The 15,537-nt window shown below is 38.9% G+C and overlaps 1 protein-coding gene across 2 annotated transcripts in view; it reads right to left on the bottom strand.

Annotated features, from left to right (window-relative positions):
* Window positions 1-204: 204 nt before the first annotated feature.
* The window catches only part of TRPM3 (transient receptor potential cation channel subfamily M member 3), a gene marked incomplete at both ends in the record, with an annotated part of 376,542 nt that continues 361,209 nt past the window's right edge, over window positions 205-15,537 (bottom strand). For both annotated transcript variants that reach the window (XM_084224553.1, XM_084224554.1), the window contains 4 exons: window positions 205-1,654; window positions 7,952-8,084; window positions 9,212-9,411; window positions 9,953-10,103. In XM_084224553.1, coding sequence (XP_084080679.1) covers window positions 205-1,654; window positions 7,952-8,084; window positions 9,212-9,411; window positions 9,953-10,103 — 1,934 coding nt within the window. The remainder of the gene's footprint in view (window positions 1,655-7,951; window positions 8,085-9,211; window positions 9,412-9,952; window positions 10,104-15,537) is intronic.

Genomic DNA, 15,537 nt, shown 5'->3' with positions numbered 1-15,537 from the left:
CTTTTTTCTTAAGTGCAAATGTCAACTGGGTCAAGATGGAGTACGTCAGTGGTGATGCTGAGATTGAAAATGTGCTCCCTTGACCCATGGCTAATACCAGTTGGACTCAACATAGGGTGATGTGAGGGTTTTTAAAAAATTCTGCTAAGAAAAACAGGCTGAAAAGCAGATGACCCTTAGACTGCTGGTCAGCTTTGTATAAGCCTAGCTGTGCTTGCTTTCAAAGCTGCAGAAGGCTCCAGTTCTTGACAGTCTCCTCATGGACAGGTTGTCCCCTCTGCTCTCTGGCCTCGAGGACTTACTCCTCTCCAAGGGGTTCCGCAGACCTGCAGTGTTTCGCTGCCTGTCAAGTTTGTCACTGATGGAGTAGCTCTTTCGTGTGTGCTGTGCATACAACACGTTGGACTCCTCTGCAGAGTAGCTGTTGGCTCGCTCTATTTTTGGGAGTGGGATGCTGTTGGGCAGAGTTGTTGTAGCACTGCTGTCTTGAGGAGATAAGGGGATTCCCTTCTTGTCTTTGACCTCAATATCCTCATGATCAGAGCTTGGGTGGGTTAATTCAGCTTCTCTCTCTGGGTGGCAGCATCCCAAGTCTTCCACTTTGCCCCTGAGACTTCCAGGGAAACTGGCCCTCTCTGCAATGGCCTGGGGAGCGCTCACACACCTTGTGTCTATGCAATCTGTAATACTTGTGTACTCTGCTGTTTTGACTGGGACACCAAGGCTGCTGAAGTAGCTTCGAGAAGGAGAGAACATGAAGCTGTGAGATTTCACAATTGGTGTTTCCTCCAGAATAAATGGAGTAGTAGCCAGGTAACGACTGCTTTTCGATCGCTCTAAAGTATGATACAAGGGAGGGTCTGAATCCCACGGGATTTGGCAGTCTGTGATTTGTGAATAGTCTGAAGAAAATGCTCTTGTTTCTATTCCAGAAGTTTCCTCATAATCAAGACTCCTGCCAGAGATCTTCTCACCAGCTGTACTGCTGATGTATGCACTATTAGTTAAAAGGGAAGAGGCTATGTGAGCTGGCAGAGCTGCATCTTCAGGACCAAGAATATTTATGGAGCTCTCGAGAGGTTCTGTGTCAGAATGCATCTCATCCATGGCAGAAACATAGATGTCTATACAGGACGAAGGTCTTCTGGAGTCTGGGGCAATTGACAAAGTGCTGGTAGGGGGTAGAGGAACCTTTCCTTCTTTTGCTATTGAGTGGGAACTGATTGCCCGATGCAGGCTTGGAGATCTTTCCTTAAAAATGCTTTCCAACTTTTCCAACCCACACTTGTCCTTCATATTTGTTGCATAGAAGGAGTGGCTTCGCAAGCGGGGTGTGATTGTAGGTGACGTTGGGGACATGGACTCCTCTCCGGTGGGATCAATGCTCTCTTGAAGCTTGTAGGCATTTCCTTCCTGACTGTTGAAGCTACTCTGCCTCACAATGTAGGCTGCATCAGTACAGTCAGATGAGGTCCTGGATCGGATCTTGGTGGTCTCGCCTCTCTCAATGCCAGCCATCTTTTCCAAGGCAGTCACCATTCGTCCCATCATGTCTTCCAGCTGAGCAAGCCTGATGTCAACGGTCTGCAGAGAGGCCTTCATGCAGTGCTCTCTCTCATTTACTTCTTCCAGTCGCATGGCCATGTTCTCCACCCTTTAGAAAGGGAAGAATCAAACAGGTAAATTTCTACAAAGCAGTGATGTTCAGCTAATAGGTCACCAAACCACTTGGAAACAAATGCATCTCAAACCACAAAGGCAATGTCCATCACCTCACCTGCTTCAAAATCCTGCTAGAAGAGGTTTTGCAAAAAAAATAATGCTATGCACTCAGGGAACTGATACAGTGGATTAAACCAGGGGCATCAGCTGTGTAGTGCAGAGGGGGTTTGAGTGTGCCTCATTCCAGGGACAGGAGACATTTCATAAATGTTACCATGAATTAATGCCTCTTTGCTTTCAAAGCTGCTAATTAGGGTATTTTGAATGAATAACACTTAAAGCAGATGCCACATGATGTTGTCCCCAGTTGTGCCACAGTCAGGACCATCACAGGTGGCTAAATGAAGCAAGCAGGCAATGTGCCACAGAAGAGAGGCACTGCTGTATTTTTATCTCGTGTTTGCCCCAGATTTGCACCACCTAGTCCTATGTCGATCTAAGGAGATAATTTATTTGTTCTCTGATTAATATTTAGCTCAGATTTGTAGAAAAAAGAAATATCAGCTATTTTGTTGAATATATATAATATTGAGGTAAATATTCATGAACACTGCAAGAAGGAGAAACACTGATGAAGCCAAAATACACCCTGCAACAGGGTATGTGCACTAAGATTGGTCCATTACTGTGGTTGTGCTTTGGGTAGTCTGCATTCATAGCTTAAAGATTGAAATGATGGATTTTAAAGTTGGTTTTCAGCTGCTATCACAAAGTATAAATAAAAAGTTAGATTGAAAGAAATAAGTAATAACTGAATGTAAGATTCAGTATTGTTAATTTAATTTAATTCAAATTTTAGCACGTCTTTTCTAGGTCATTGATCTGCCACATTTTTAAATATTTTCAATTTTTAGGGAATTGTGTACAGATTTATGCCAGTGTCTTCTAACCACTTCAATTTTTTTGACTTCTAAAACATGTTTTCTGAAGGATTTATAGAGTCTGAAAATTTTGCATTATGAAATTGCCTGTAGCACATAAGAAACTTCTATAATTATTTCCTCTGTAATCCCTATGACAGGCTGCGACTTCTGCTTTCCATTGAAGAAGTACTAAAAGCAACACATTTATGTAGTCCTCTCTGTCTGATAGATTGTAATTCTGTTTTTCCTCACTGCTGTAGACATTGAAAAATGATCGGAGAGGCAAAAGACAACAAATGGCAAAATTTCTGCACTCTTTTTCATCACAGGTCTCTTACTCTCTTCCAGTTAGTGCAATTCATGCTCAACTATTACTAGTCACACTGCCATAGTTTAAAGGCACACAAACCATTGCCAGGATTTCTGATGAGGTAAATATGGTAAGTATAATCTTCTACTATGGCTAGTTATTTTTTCAACAGGACAAGTGATTTGGAACTGACAACACCATAACCACTCTTATTTGCACAGAGAGGAAGATTATAGCTAAGAATAGAATACTGGACAGCATTAATGCCCTGTTACCTAATGCTCAGAACTTTTTCTGGTAAAACACTGAAGTCTGACTACCTTGTGGTGATGAGCAACAGAGTCTGCCCACAGAGAGGAGAGGAGAGGACAGGGAAGAGTGTGACTCAGCTCCCTACAGCAAGTGTCACATTCCTGGGAAATACAAGCTTTTCCTGAAGTGTGAAGTATGTGAGTTTTGAAGGCACAAGCACAACAAATTTAACGTACAGCAAAAACTGTATTGCTATCATCAGTCTTTAGGAGACAAATGATCAAATAATCACTGCTAAGAAATGAACTGGTAGCTTCAAGGAATCTCATTCTACTCATTATCATTTAGGCACCAGTCTGTTTCTAGTTCTACCAGCTTCTCCAACAAAATGGATTAATATTTTTGCAAGTAGAGGATGTAATTCCACAGTGAGAGCAGTTTATATGGGAAGCAGTTGAATTTTCACTCATGTTATTACTTATATGAACTGCTATTTTATAAAAGCAATTATACTTTTGAAATATTTATTAGCCAATAATTGAGTCTTTCACCCCACATTCAGGTCCTATAAGAACTGCTTCAAGATGATGAACAGATAAAACATTGCAATTTTAGGGCTGTCAGACATAAGGAAAAATTTTACTGGATTTCACTGGACAATTACAGCTGAGATTACATCACAAAAAACCTTTCACCTCAGCGACAGTTATCAAGAATGGAGTGAATATGAAACATTATTTTAAGCTAATTGGATAATCTGGTTGTTGTCTTGCTGTTTCATTGTTGTTGTTGCTGCTGGTTTTGGTTTGATTTATTTTTTCTTTCCTGCCTTGACAGCTGTACACAAGTGAAATATTTTTTAATACAAACACAGCCAGTTGGTCTATCAGTGGAACTGCCCTCAGTGAGGTAAGTTTTGTGTCCTGCATGCACGTGAGGCCTACACAATGCTACTGCACACAACTAGGAGAACCTAGAATAATACCTGGCTGGGAGGTGTTCATGTATTTGTTCTGCCTTCCCTGGATGTGATCTAGCAGCTACTGCCAGCGGCACAGAGCATCAGACAAGGCAAAGGGAGACTTTTGAGTTACGTGGTCTCTTGGTTGCTATGGAACTGATGACAAATGTGATTGCACTGATAGTGTGGAAAATTTATAGAGAAATGTAACAAGATAAGCACAGAGCAGCCAGGGTTTGGAAGCCACGGGTAACCAGAGATATGCATAGGTAACTGAAAAATGCATACATGTGTTTGCACTTCATGAGCCCTGCTTGTGGAATTTTATTCACAAAAAGAAAGCTTGAAAGATGATGGTCTCCTCCAACCCCAAAGATACTAACTTAGTCACCCTTAGTTATATATATTTTTATATAGATATAAAATAATAATAATATAATATAATATAATATAATATAATATAATATAATATAATATAATATAATATAATATAATATAATATAATATAATATAATATAATATAATATAATATAATATAATATAATATAATATAATATAATATAATATATTTTATATATTATAAAAAGATATATTTTATATATTATAAAAAGATATATTTTATATATTATAAATTTATAGATTATATTTATAAATATATAAATGTATATATTATATTATAAAATTATCTATTATAAAATATATTTTATATATATTATATAAAATATTACCGATAATTATCAGAATTAAATATTAATATAATATTATAATAATTATATATTGCATATGGCTATTTCAGAACGTTTATCAAATATTTATTCTGTTACGATATTCTCTTGTGTTAATTTGATGTTCAGTTCTGTAATCATTCATCCTACAAAACAGCACCATGTTTTGGGAGTGAGCCTATTAGAAACATGTAAAATCACATCGGCCAAACACTGTGGACACAGGACGATATGGTCTGGTGAGATACACCCCCAATCCGATCCTTAAAATATCTTAAATAAGTGATTTTTTCTATTTTCCCATTGCAAAAATGTTCCTGCACTCAGTGAAGAGACAGCCTGACTTGTATTTCCTTTAGGAATAGTTTTGAATTAAAACACAGTTTCAAAATAAGAATGCCCAAGTTTTACTTTGGGTTTTTTTCTCCATGGGTATTCAGGAGCAAGTATGAACCTTTTAGCAGATCTCACAATATCCATCTATGATGCCTCCTTCAGACCTGTGCTTTTCCTTGCAGCAAGATTCAATGAATTAGAAAGTGTATTATTCAATGTGTTATTCAATGTGTTAGAAAGTGCCAAGCCATGCTAACAGAACAAGGAGAGAAAAAGAGGATGCTACATGTAAAACATGCATCAAGGTGTGCTGCCGAAGCTCAAAAATTTCTAATAGTGAAGCAAACATGGACTTCACCAGGACAATGTTCTATAAAAAGGGGAGAACTCAGAACCTGACCAAGATTTTATATTACTTGCAGTAAGACTTTTAAATTACGGTTTGGGAGATGATGACTTTTGCTAGCATTCATTTTGGTTTCTTTATTTTTCAACTTTGCACATTAGTTCATCAATAATTTGTTTAAAATAATTCTTTAATGGGAGTAAGGCACTTTTTTCAGAGGTAGACCTCTTAATTGAATGGTAGAATTAGGTTCACAAGTCTCTTTCTTGACCTAGGTCCATTTCTAAGACATCAGTCATATTTCAAAATCCTTTTCTAAGACATCATACTTAAAAATCCTTTTCAAAAACCACAAAGACGGTTGACATGAAAGTCATTTACAGAGATACCACTGAGCTTGATAGGTGATTGTGGAATGGCTGTATTTAAATAAAACACAGACAGCAATTCCCAAGCCTGTAACAGGGTTCTTTGCCTGACATCTTTTGGTAAAGCAGTGCTGATGCAAGCAGTCAGCCAGTTTCCCCGGGTGCAGTGGTTTTTCCTGGCTAAGGAAGTTGGGTTGTCATGGATGCATTCCCACAGGGGCCTAAGACCACTTAACTCTTTATGACCACAGAGAGATGCCACCAGAGTCACAGACCTTTCCTGCTGTCATTTTTCATGTCTGGGTGGGCCTGGTAGGGGGAGTCCTTTTTACCAAGACAAAGCTATTTCTGTGCACTTGAGCCTGCCAGCTCTGAAATCAAGATAACAGCTATGTCATCATCCACACAGATGCTGTACGTGTAATTGCACTGCAGATTATAAAGTGCTGTACTAATGGATACCACAGAGTACCAAAGATGACATAATAATATTTACTCTAACCAGCTTATCTGCTTTTCAAATACTGTTACAATGTGACCCTGCTCCTTTTGAAAGCAACATGATGTTTTGCACAGGTATGAAAGAGTTGAGAGCAGTTCACATGGAACAAATGTGGTGGGTTACTGAAGGGATTGTTTCAGTGACTTCATGCCAGAAAAACAGTACAGTCTTTTTTGATCATAATGCACATATCTTTGTTCTGGTCAAGATGCAATACAGTGATCAGAAAGGAAGATTCTCCACAAAAGGTCATGATTCTTCCACTGCAATGAAGTGAATTTGTCCAACTTAGCTTTCCTCACTGATCTCCAGGAGATTCACCATGCATGCTTTGATAAAAGCATTCAAGGGAAACACCTTACAGCCTTGTACTGCTTTATATTTTCCCACTTAGCCCATAACTTATCTGATATGTATCAGTAACCTGATGCTGCTTCCATATGCTCGCGTGAAATCCCAGATAGTGGGCTTCTGTAGCAAAGCATCTCACCCCCCACATCTGTTGTTTGCTAGACAGTCATATAACTCAAACAGGACAAGCTGTCTTGTATTTCAGGGGGTATGATCATGAAAAGCCACTAAGTGATTTTGGTGCCATGGTCACTGGTCTAGCACCTCCCAACTGCCAATATAAATCTTAGAGATCTGGCAATACAGACTGAATTTCTGACTGACAGCCACACGCTTTACAACTATAAAAGTCACATAAAACCTTCACAAAGCAGAAATCTTGTATACACTTTCCTGGAAAGGTGTGAAGTTTCTCCTGTTAGTAGGAACCTACTTTGTGGTTAGTCTCCAGGGGTTAAGTGAAGGTATTTGTGTCCATTATCATTGCTTTGGTGGTAAGTTGCATTTGACTCCTAATCAATACCCTTTCTTTTGCTGGCTTTAATGTAGGTACCTTGATATACTGCACTATTTCATGCTGTAATCCACTAATAGTTATTTTAGTTATATACTGTGGAGTAACTAATTCTGATTAAGATTTTTCATCTGTTATCTTTTTGTCTGTTTAATAAATAATTCATTTTTATATAAATATATCTGATTTGCCATCATTAGAACTTGCCAGACAAAGTGATTCCTTGTGCCCTGAAATTCTGTTTTAAGAACTGAAATGCAAGCATAATTGGTGCCTCTCACTGCATCAGTTATACTTTAATACAACTCGATAAAAGATCCCTTTTACAAAGCTTATCATACAATGATGTGGGTTGGAAGGACCTTAAAGATCATTCAGTTACAGCCCTCCTGCCATGGGCAGGGACACCTTCCTCTGAACCAGGTTCCTCAGAGCCACACCTAGCCCGGCTCTGAACACATATGCTCTAGCAAAAACAAAACAAAGCAAAACAAAACAAAACAAAACAAAACAAAACAAAACAAAACAAACAAAAAAAAAACCCAGAAAAAGAGAAAATAAACTCATCACATTTTATCACTTTACTTTTTAATTAAGACTTAGCAAAACTACTTCATTTGCTTTTACAAGAAAAAAAGAAAGAGTGAGGCTGGTGACAGAAACACATTTCCAGATCAACTTATAAGAACAAAAAAGTGCACCTTTCTGAAGTGACACGGATTCTTTCATCATTGGAGGAATTGAATCTGTCATCCTTTTCTCTGAAGTACTCTTCAATGCACTGCTCTTCAAAATCATGGACTTTTTTCAATTCATCCTCAGTTATGAAAAGTTCTGCGTGAAAAAATTGAGAAACAAGAATTTGGCAAATATTAACATGTGAACTAACTACATTCTTTTTTGTGAAACTCATGGACTTAACTTTCATAAGCAAGTATGAGGCATTTTGATAAGAAAGCAGATAGATGCTGCTAATTTCTGAATTAGTGGCTTTGGTTATATATGATTCTGTAGAAAGAAGCACTTAAGCAGGCAGACGCTGAGCAAAAATGAATATGTTTTGATTACATGAGGGTTAAACACAGCTGCTGGTCAGGTCCTGGACAGATGGTGAAAGCCAAAGCCCACCTGTAACCTAACAGACACATAATGAGATTAGCAGACTGCTAGGAAAGGGTCTGAGCATACAGGGGTCTGTCTGACGTGGCCAGAGCTGACATCTGCAGGCAGCAGTGTGATGGGAGTGGGAGGAAAGCTGTCTGGTTGCATCTCCAGGGCCACACGTGACTCCTGCTTCCTCCTCACAGAGAAGTGGGCTGTGGCATGGGCTAATGCTGGGAAGAGATACACATCCCTTAGCTCCCTGCCTCTGGCATGTATGGTGGGCAAGGTGGAGATATTCTGCCTTGAGGAATTAGATAGAGAAGAGGAAAGCATTATCAAAATAATCTGACAGGTTTTCCATCATGGTTATGGGACTTCATTTAAAGCCTGTTGGGGAACTACTCCTCCAGTCTGAGTCAGAGTCAGGGAGAAACTATGTAAACAAAATTGCCTTTTACCATCTCTGAGCTTATCTAGGCAAAAAGTGTGCTCAGGGGAGGTATGTGCTGTTTGCTCTGTATTTTCAAAAATAAAGCTGGAATGGTGATGGAGTGAGAAGAATTCCAGCAATAACAGACCTCTAGGAACAGCAAAACAAGCCTCTTTGCTTTGAAGGAACAAACAGGCAACAACCCCAAATAGTTCCAGAAAAACACCGCCTCCTTAACATTGCAAAGAGAATGAAGAGTTGGGCAAATCAGGTAAAACAAACTTATTCAGGTAAGGTTTTTGCAAGTGAGAGCTGTCACTTTGCTGGGAAGGATATCAAGGTGCTGGGCTTTGACTTCATGCATGTCAAACACTAGACATTATGAAAGGCATTGGAAAGTCCCCTTTGTGCATTATCTGAGTCTTACTCAGTCCATAGTCTCTCTCATCTGGGTCACTTTCATGCTTCCTCCATCTGCAGCAGAGGTGTTGAAATATCATCGTCATGTGGCTGAAAATGATCAGAGGCGGTGGGAGAACAGGTCTTTCGTGGAATGTCATGATGAGCTGGTACCTTTGAAACTTCCAGACTTGGTTTGATATAGATTTGACTTCAAAAAATGTGTTGCTAGAAGGCAAGAAGAGGGAAATAACATCAGACTGAAAATAGTTTTGGGTGCTTTGCCAAAGATTATATGAGAGCATCATAACTAGATACATTTCAATAACACTGGCAAATGTTTCCTTGTCACAAGAACAGGAAGCAGAACAAAAGAGGAAGTTTTTTGCCTGAGCAAATGGCGATAATCAGCCTTTTTGAAGTACCTTATGACTGTGAATGTCTGTGCTGTACAACCCCTGAGTCTTGCAACATCCCATTGAGATGGGGAAGTATTTTTACTCTGATTTTCCCTATTGGGAATGAATGATGCCATAACTGAGCCTTATTTGGCTTCTTTGCCCTGGTTCCCATTAGGTGTCTGTCCTTGGAAATGAGCACAATGTGAAAAACTTGGCATTTCCCCTGTTTCCTGGAGACAAGCCTCTTTCCCTCTCCTCCTTACATCCTAGGAAAATGTCTCTCAGCCAGAGCCAAAGCTCAGCAGTCTTTGTAGGCTGTGACCAATACGCATCCTCCCCAAGTCTATATTTTGCAATGTGTCACTCACTTGAAAACCGCAATGAGGAGATTCACCAAAAGGATGTTTGCTACCAAGAGGTAGCAGGCCATGATGGCAGGAACGATCCATGCTCCTGTCTTGCAGGGAGGTAGCTGGATTATTTTGCCGTCTTCTCTGGTTTCATTTTGACCACAAGGTGCTGGGAACAAAATGTAGAAACGAAAAAAATGCAAAATGGGAATGAATCTTATTTTTTCAGTAGTTTTTGCAGCAATATTTAAATATTTATAATGGCCTGCCTGCCAAGGCAATATCTTCCAAATAACAATGGCATTGACATTCTTCCCTCAGAAGTTTATTCTTGGTATCACAGATTTTACAAGCTGCAGTTCTTGTTATTGTGTGTTACGTGCTGTGGGTATCAAGATATTTCTCTCAGGATACACGCCTGGTGCGAGCTGCCTGTTTGCATACATAATACAAAATAATATGGTAGTCTGATGGCAATTAGTGGCTGTGAAAATGAAATTATTGAATTGTTTAATCCTACAAAAAAGCTTGCATATTATTTCTTTAAGAGTGAAAACCTTGTCTTTTTTATTGATTGAGAGGGGTGTGATAAATCACGAAAAGGAAGTCCATGAAAGTAAATGAAAAAGTAAACATTTATTGCTGTGCGCTGCACTGTCTCAAGCTCCACTAGGACATACTCATGATGACTTTCTGCTATTAAGGACTCTTGACTGCATGCCTAGAAACAGTGGGGGAGATGATCAAGTCTTTATTGAAACAGGTACAGGGACATGCATGCAGCAGAGATGCCACCTGTTTCTTCCACAAATACATTGGAATCAAAATGTTTTCAGTATTAATGTTGTAGAACTGAAGCAAGGGGAAAGAAAACATGGTGAAATAGTTTTCCCTGCTTGCGTTCTAATATGTCTTCATGTGCAGTGATAGACAATCTTCATCTGCAAGCATGGGTTCAGTTTATGTCTCTGTAGCTTCAGTCCTGGTGGTTCTATGTATCTCCATAATCAGCTCTTCAAGAAAACAATGGAAGCAGCAGCTTACATATACAAGCCACCTTAGTAGATTTTGCACAGCACTGCAGCTAGCTCCCCCTCATCTCCATCAAAAAGGAGTTTAAGCGAGGAATTTTCAAAGTGCTCAACACTGTCTCAGTTCCTAGTATATCAGTGGAGGTTTTGTACTGACTTCATGGAAAATGAGGTTTGATGATGCCATATGTAGAATTTCATTGTATGGCAGCAAATCCACATTTCCAGTAACAACCATTGCATCCTCTCAAAAACGTTTTCTGAACTCGGTTCACTGAGCTTGACATTCACTTGTGGATGTCTGTTCTGGCCATCATATTACATTATGTGTGATTTTGGTACTTTGTTTTGGGCACTGCACATAGATACTAGCCTATCACACACAGAACTATTGTAGCCATATGTGACGTGAGACTACATGACCTCTCCAAAAATCTTCAACTCACTGAAAAAGAAATTCCAGAGTCAAATACAAGCAACACTGCTTTCTACCAGCAGCTCCATTGTGTTTAGGCACATGGTATTATCAGTCCTTCCTCTTTGCAAAACCACACTTTATTACTGGAGCAGGCAGAGACTAAGCAGTTCTTCATTTCTCAGTAAACATCACTTTGCAGTTCATTTTAAAGCAGGGCTATTTCCACACTGCTCCAAGCAGTGGTTTCATTTAGACATTCAAGGACTGAGGTTCTGGGAGTGTGGGGCTCTCTGCTCTTGGCCTTCACCCAGCAGAAACTGCACCATTCTTTGCCTCTTGCTATCAGCACTCAATGTGAAACTCACTCCCTGTTTGTGTGGAAACATTAGCTTGCTCATATATTGAGTCAGAGGTACAAAGTCCAATACAACAAGTACCAAAACCCATCGTGATTTCACCAGTGGTGGAACAATCACAGTATCTGAAACCTGTTGTCCTTTTTTGTGCTGAAAATCAAACAAATAGTATCTTTCCAAGTAATGAGAAAAATTCCGAAAAGCATTTTTCAAACCTTAGATAAATGAGATCAACAGCTCAGCTCCATCTCCGGTTCCAACTCTATTATCCCATTTTTTTTCTAAAAAACACAGAATTTAATCTAGGGAAAAAACTAGTTAAGAAGACAAGAAATATTTCTCCAGCTCTTCTTGTGTACCAGTGTGTAATCTCTGTTGGTTTATGCCACTCAGTGATGGCCAAATTAGATTTCCTATGCAGACATGTTCCCTCAGTCTATTCTATACACCCACTGGGGTTCAGCTTGTCCTGAAGCTTGGCAGAAATTTTTCTCTTTTGCATATTTTTTTGTGGGTGCAGTTTTTAAATAACACGGGAATACTTATTCCTTGCCTTACTAATGGAGAGCTAAGCCACCACTTAATTTTTGCATCTTCAGCTGCAGGAGAAAACATGATGTGAGTTCAAAAATGCAGAAGTCTGTGTTCCATGGCACGTCATTGGACATCTTCTGCCACATTTTAACTTTGACATTTATTTTCAAAGATTTTTTTTCTCCCACTATTAATTAAAGGCATGCACTCTGCCTCACCCCTGAGGAATCTGTGCCACCCTTCATGTGTAACATCATTCAAAACTATTTTTAGAGAAATTTTTGTAATATGTGCAGTAATATATTGTAATACGTTTAAGACCACAATATTAACTTGTATGCAAACTTGACTCATCTGTTTTATGTTATAGCCTTGCTCTAACACAAACCACTTAATTTTTTGACATGCTTTACTAAAGAAGCAAAATCTGGAAGCATAACGATATGCCAGTCTCAGGTAACTGAAAAAGCCAACAGCTCTGGTACCTACAGGCCATTGAGATAAAGTTCAGACACTATGTCCTGAATTTAGGGTTTAGGAAACAGTAAATGGTTGACGTTTTAATTTCAATTATATTAATTAACTTCACAAAGCTTTCAAACATTGCCTCTTGACACATGTAGATGTACATACTTTTTGCATCTCTTGTTTCCTCTTTCACAATCTCTTTCCATGCTGATTTTTCCTTCCTAACTCCCATTTACAGTTTCCTGCTGGGCCTTTCTTGCTACATACCTAACCCTTCCTCTTTCCTGTCCAGGGAATAGTTGCAAAAAAGCCAAAAGTAATTCAAGCTCCTGTGGGTTTCAGGCCCAATGTGGAGGCAGAGCTCAGGAAGAATTAGTTTCCCTGATGTAATTACTGGCATGACAAGGGCACTGTTCACTTTTACCATAGAGGGGCTGGCAAAGGATGCTGGTGAGTTTCTGCATCATGACTCTTCCCCCAGCTGCACCCTTCCAAAGCAGGTGTGGGAAATAATGAAGAGACAAAAGCGCATAATTTAACAGCTCTGCCACTGAATAGCTCTTTGCCTTGATGAAAACTTCTCCTATAAAAATGGATACCACTTTTACAATACAAACTGATTTGTTTGAAATCACAATAAACTGAGGGATGCTTTCCTATGTTCACAATTCTAAATGAAGTGGAAACAAATAAGTGCAACCACATAACAAAAATGAATTTTTTTTTAAATTCAAGTCTGGTTATTTTTGATGCACTTTCATAATGCTATTTATGAGTTTGTAGGCACCTTCCAATTTGGACCCACAATGAACCCAAAAGATGTGAAAATATTTTATATCTCTGAGCCAAAGGTCTAAGCAGCCTTACCAGCTTACCAGGCTGGTAAATATTGAAACCCACCGTCCCCCTGCCAAAAATATGAAGTGGCCTACCTAAAGTTGTTCTCTTGTTCACTGATGGAGAAAATACTAAAACCTGTGAACTCTGAATTTCACAGAGTTAATCTGTTCATCAATAGAAATATCCAGGGAGTTGAACAGTGTCTCCTTACTTTAAGAAGGTTTCTTTAACTACAGCATCCATGTTGCTTCCTGACCCAGGCCATATTAAACATGACTTTCAAGGGCCTCTTCAATCTGCTGGTATTTTAATAATAATTTATAGTGAATCCCTGTATTTTTCTTGTTCACTCTAGAGGTTTTGTCCTCCTCCTACTCTCCTCCTTCCCCTATTAAAAACAGCCAACCAAATAGAACCCAAATTACAAAATCAGGAGTGCAATATATGGGAACACTGCTGCAATCCAGCCCAGAGTGACTTTCAAAATTGTTTGTAGTCTGTGCAAAAATCTTATGCGCTACCTTTGGCTAACAACATTAAAAGTATTGCCACAGGTATGATATATTCTGTTTTGTACAGAGCTGTTCTGTTTGGTCTAATTCCAGAATGATCCATGCAAATGGCAGGCCAAGTAGGAAGATCCTACTGAATCATGAAAAGCATGCAGCCTGTAAGGTAATAAAGAGTTTAATACATAATTTTCATTTGTACTTAGAAATTTTCAAGAATTATAAAACTTAAACAGATCTAACAGATTAATACATTTAAAGAATTTTTAAAAAGTTTTTTGTAGTAATTATAGTTTCCTCTGAAGATCACTGAATAGTTAAAACCTGTGTATAAGGGTTTCTCATCTTCTGAAACGATTGCATTCTGGTTACTTGATATTCCTCTAATACAATTGAAAGAGAAAGAGGTCCCATCTTTTCCTCTTAAACTAGGCAGGTTTTACCAAAACAGAAATAGACACAAGAAAAAAACCACAATTCAGACTGATCTTCAGATTCCAGATGGCACGTGAAGTACTGTCAGCTGGTAAGAAAATCCAGATGGAAATCCAACCTGTGAGACACTAGGAAAATCTGAAAAACTTCCCAGAAGCCATGTTGACTAACAGCAGGTTCAGTTGCTTAGCCTTCTGAATACAGAAAAATGTGAGCTCTGATGTTCATTTTCTACAGAAAATGATGCTCATTTTCTACAGATGACTGCCATTTCCTAAGCTGGCATTTATTTCCTCTACCTACATGTTTTATACCAACAAACTCACATTTACACTTCAGTATTTCTTATATCCTTCTGTATCCATATTATTCTGGAGGGGCAGACAGTTTTGTGAAGTGAAGACAAAGTTCATCACAGGTGAGAACTGTCCTGTGAATGTTCCTGGCTAAAACAGCCAGCACAAGTGCCAGTGTGTGGTGAACTGAGGGAGAGATTTTACACTGCTGGTGGGAAATCTGCTTCTGGACAGGCATTCACTGAAGCAGTTACATGGCTGCTGCCCCATGGATCCCATTGGGCAGCACAAGGCACATATGGATTAGGAAAGACAGCCTCAAAGTGAGACAGTTGCATGCGCCATCACCAGCTCCCTGATTCAGACTCTCCTTCCTCTCCCAGCTATCAGTGGATAATAATATATCTTTACTCAACTACATAATTGATATCAGTCTAATTTTTTTCAATTTATCAAGCTCTTATTATTATTCCTTTCCTGAAATATATTAATTTTTAATTTCCCGACCTTTAAATAATTTATAAATTTGATTAGCTTACTGCCTCCTTTCAATTCTAAGGTCTAAGGCTTTATCTGAATCCCAATAGTTGGTAATTGGAGTTTTCTAGGCCCAAGTCAAAACTCAATAGCTCCAGGTGGCTTCAGTCATTATTGATGTTCCACTTGGACTGGTTGGACTTTTCCATGAAGTAGCTTGACTATTATAGTGTGCTATA

The sequence above is a fragment of the Fringilla coelebs genome (assembly GCF_963513975.1).
Source record: "Fringilla coelebs genome assembly, chromosome: Z".
NCBI classification, from domain to species: Eukaryota; Metazoa; Chordata; class Aves; order Passeriformes; family Fringillidae; genus Fringilla; species Fringilla coelebs.
The sequence above is the reverse complement of the archived record's forward strand: the minus strand, read 5'-3'. Positions and strand labels throughout refer to the sequence as shown.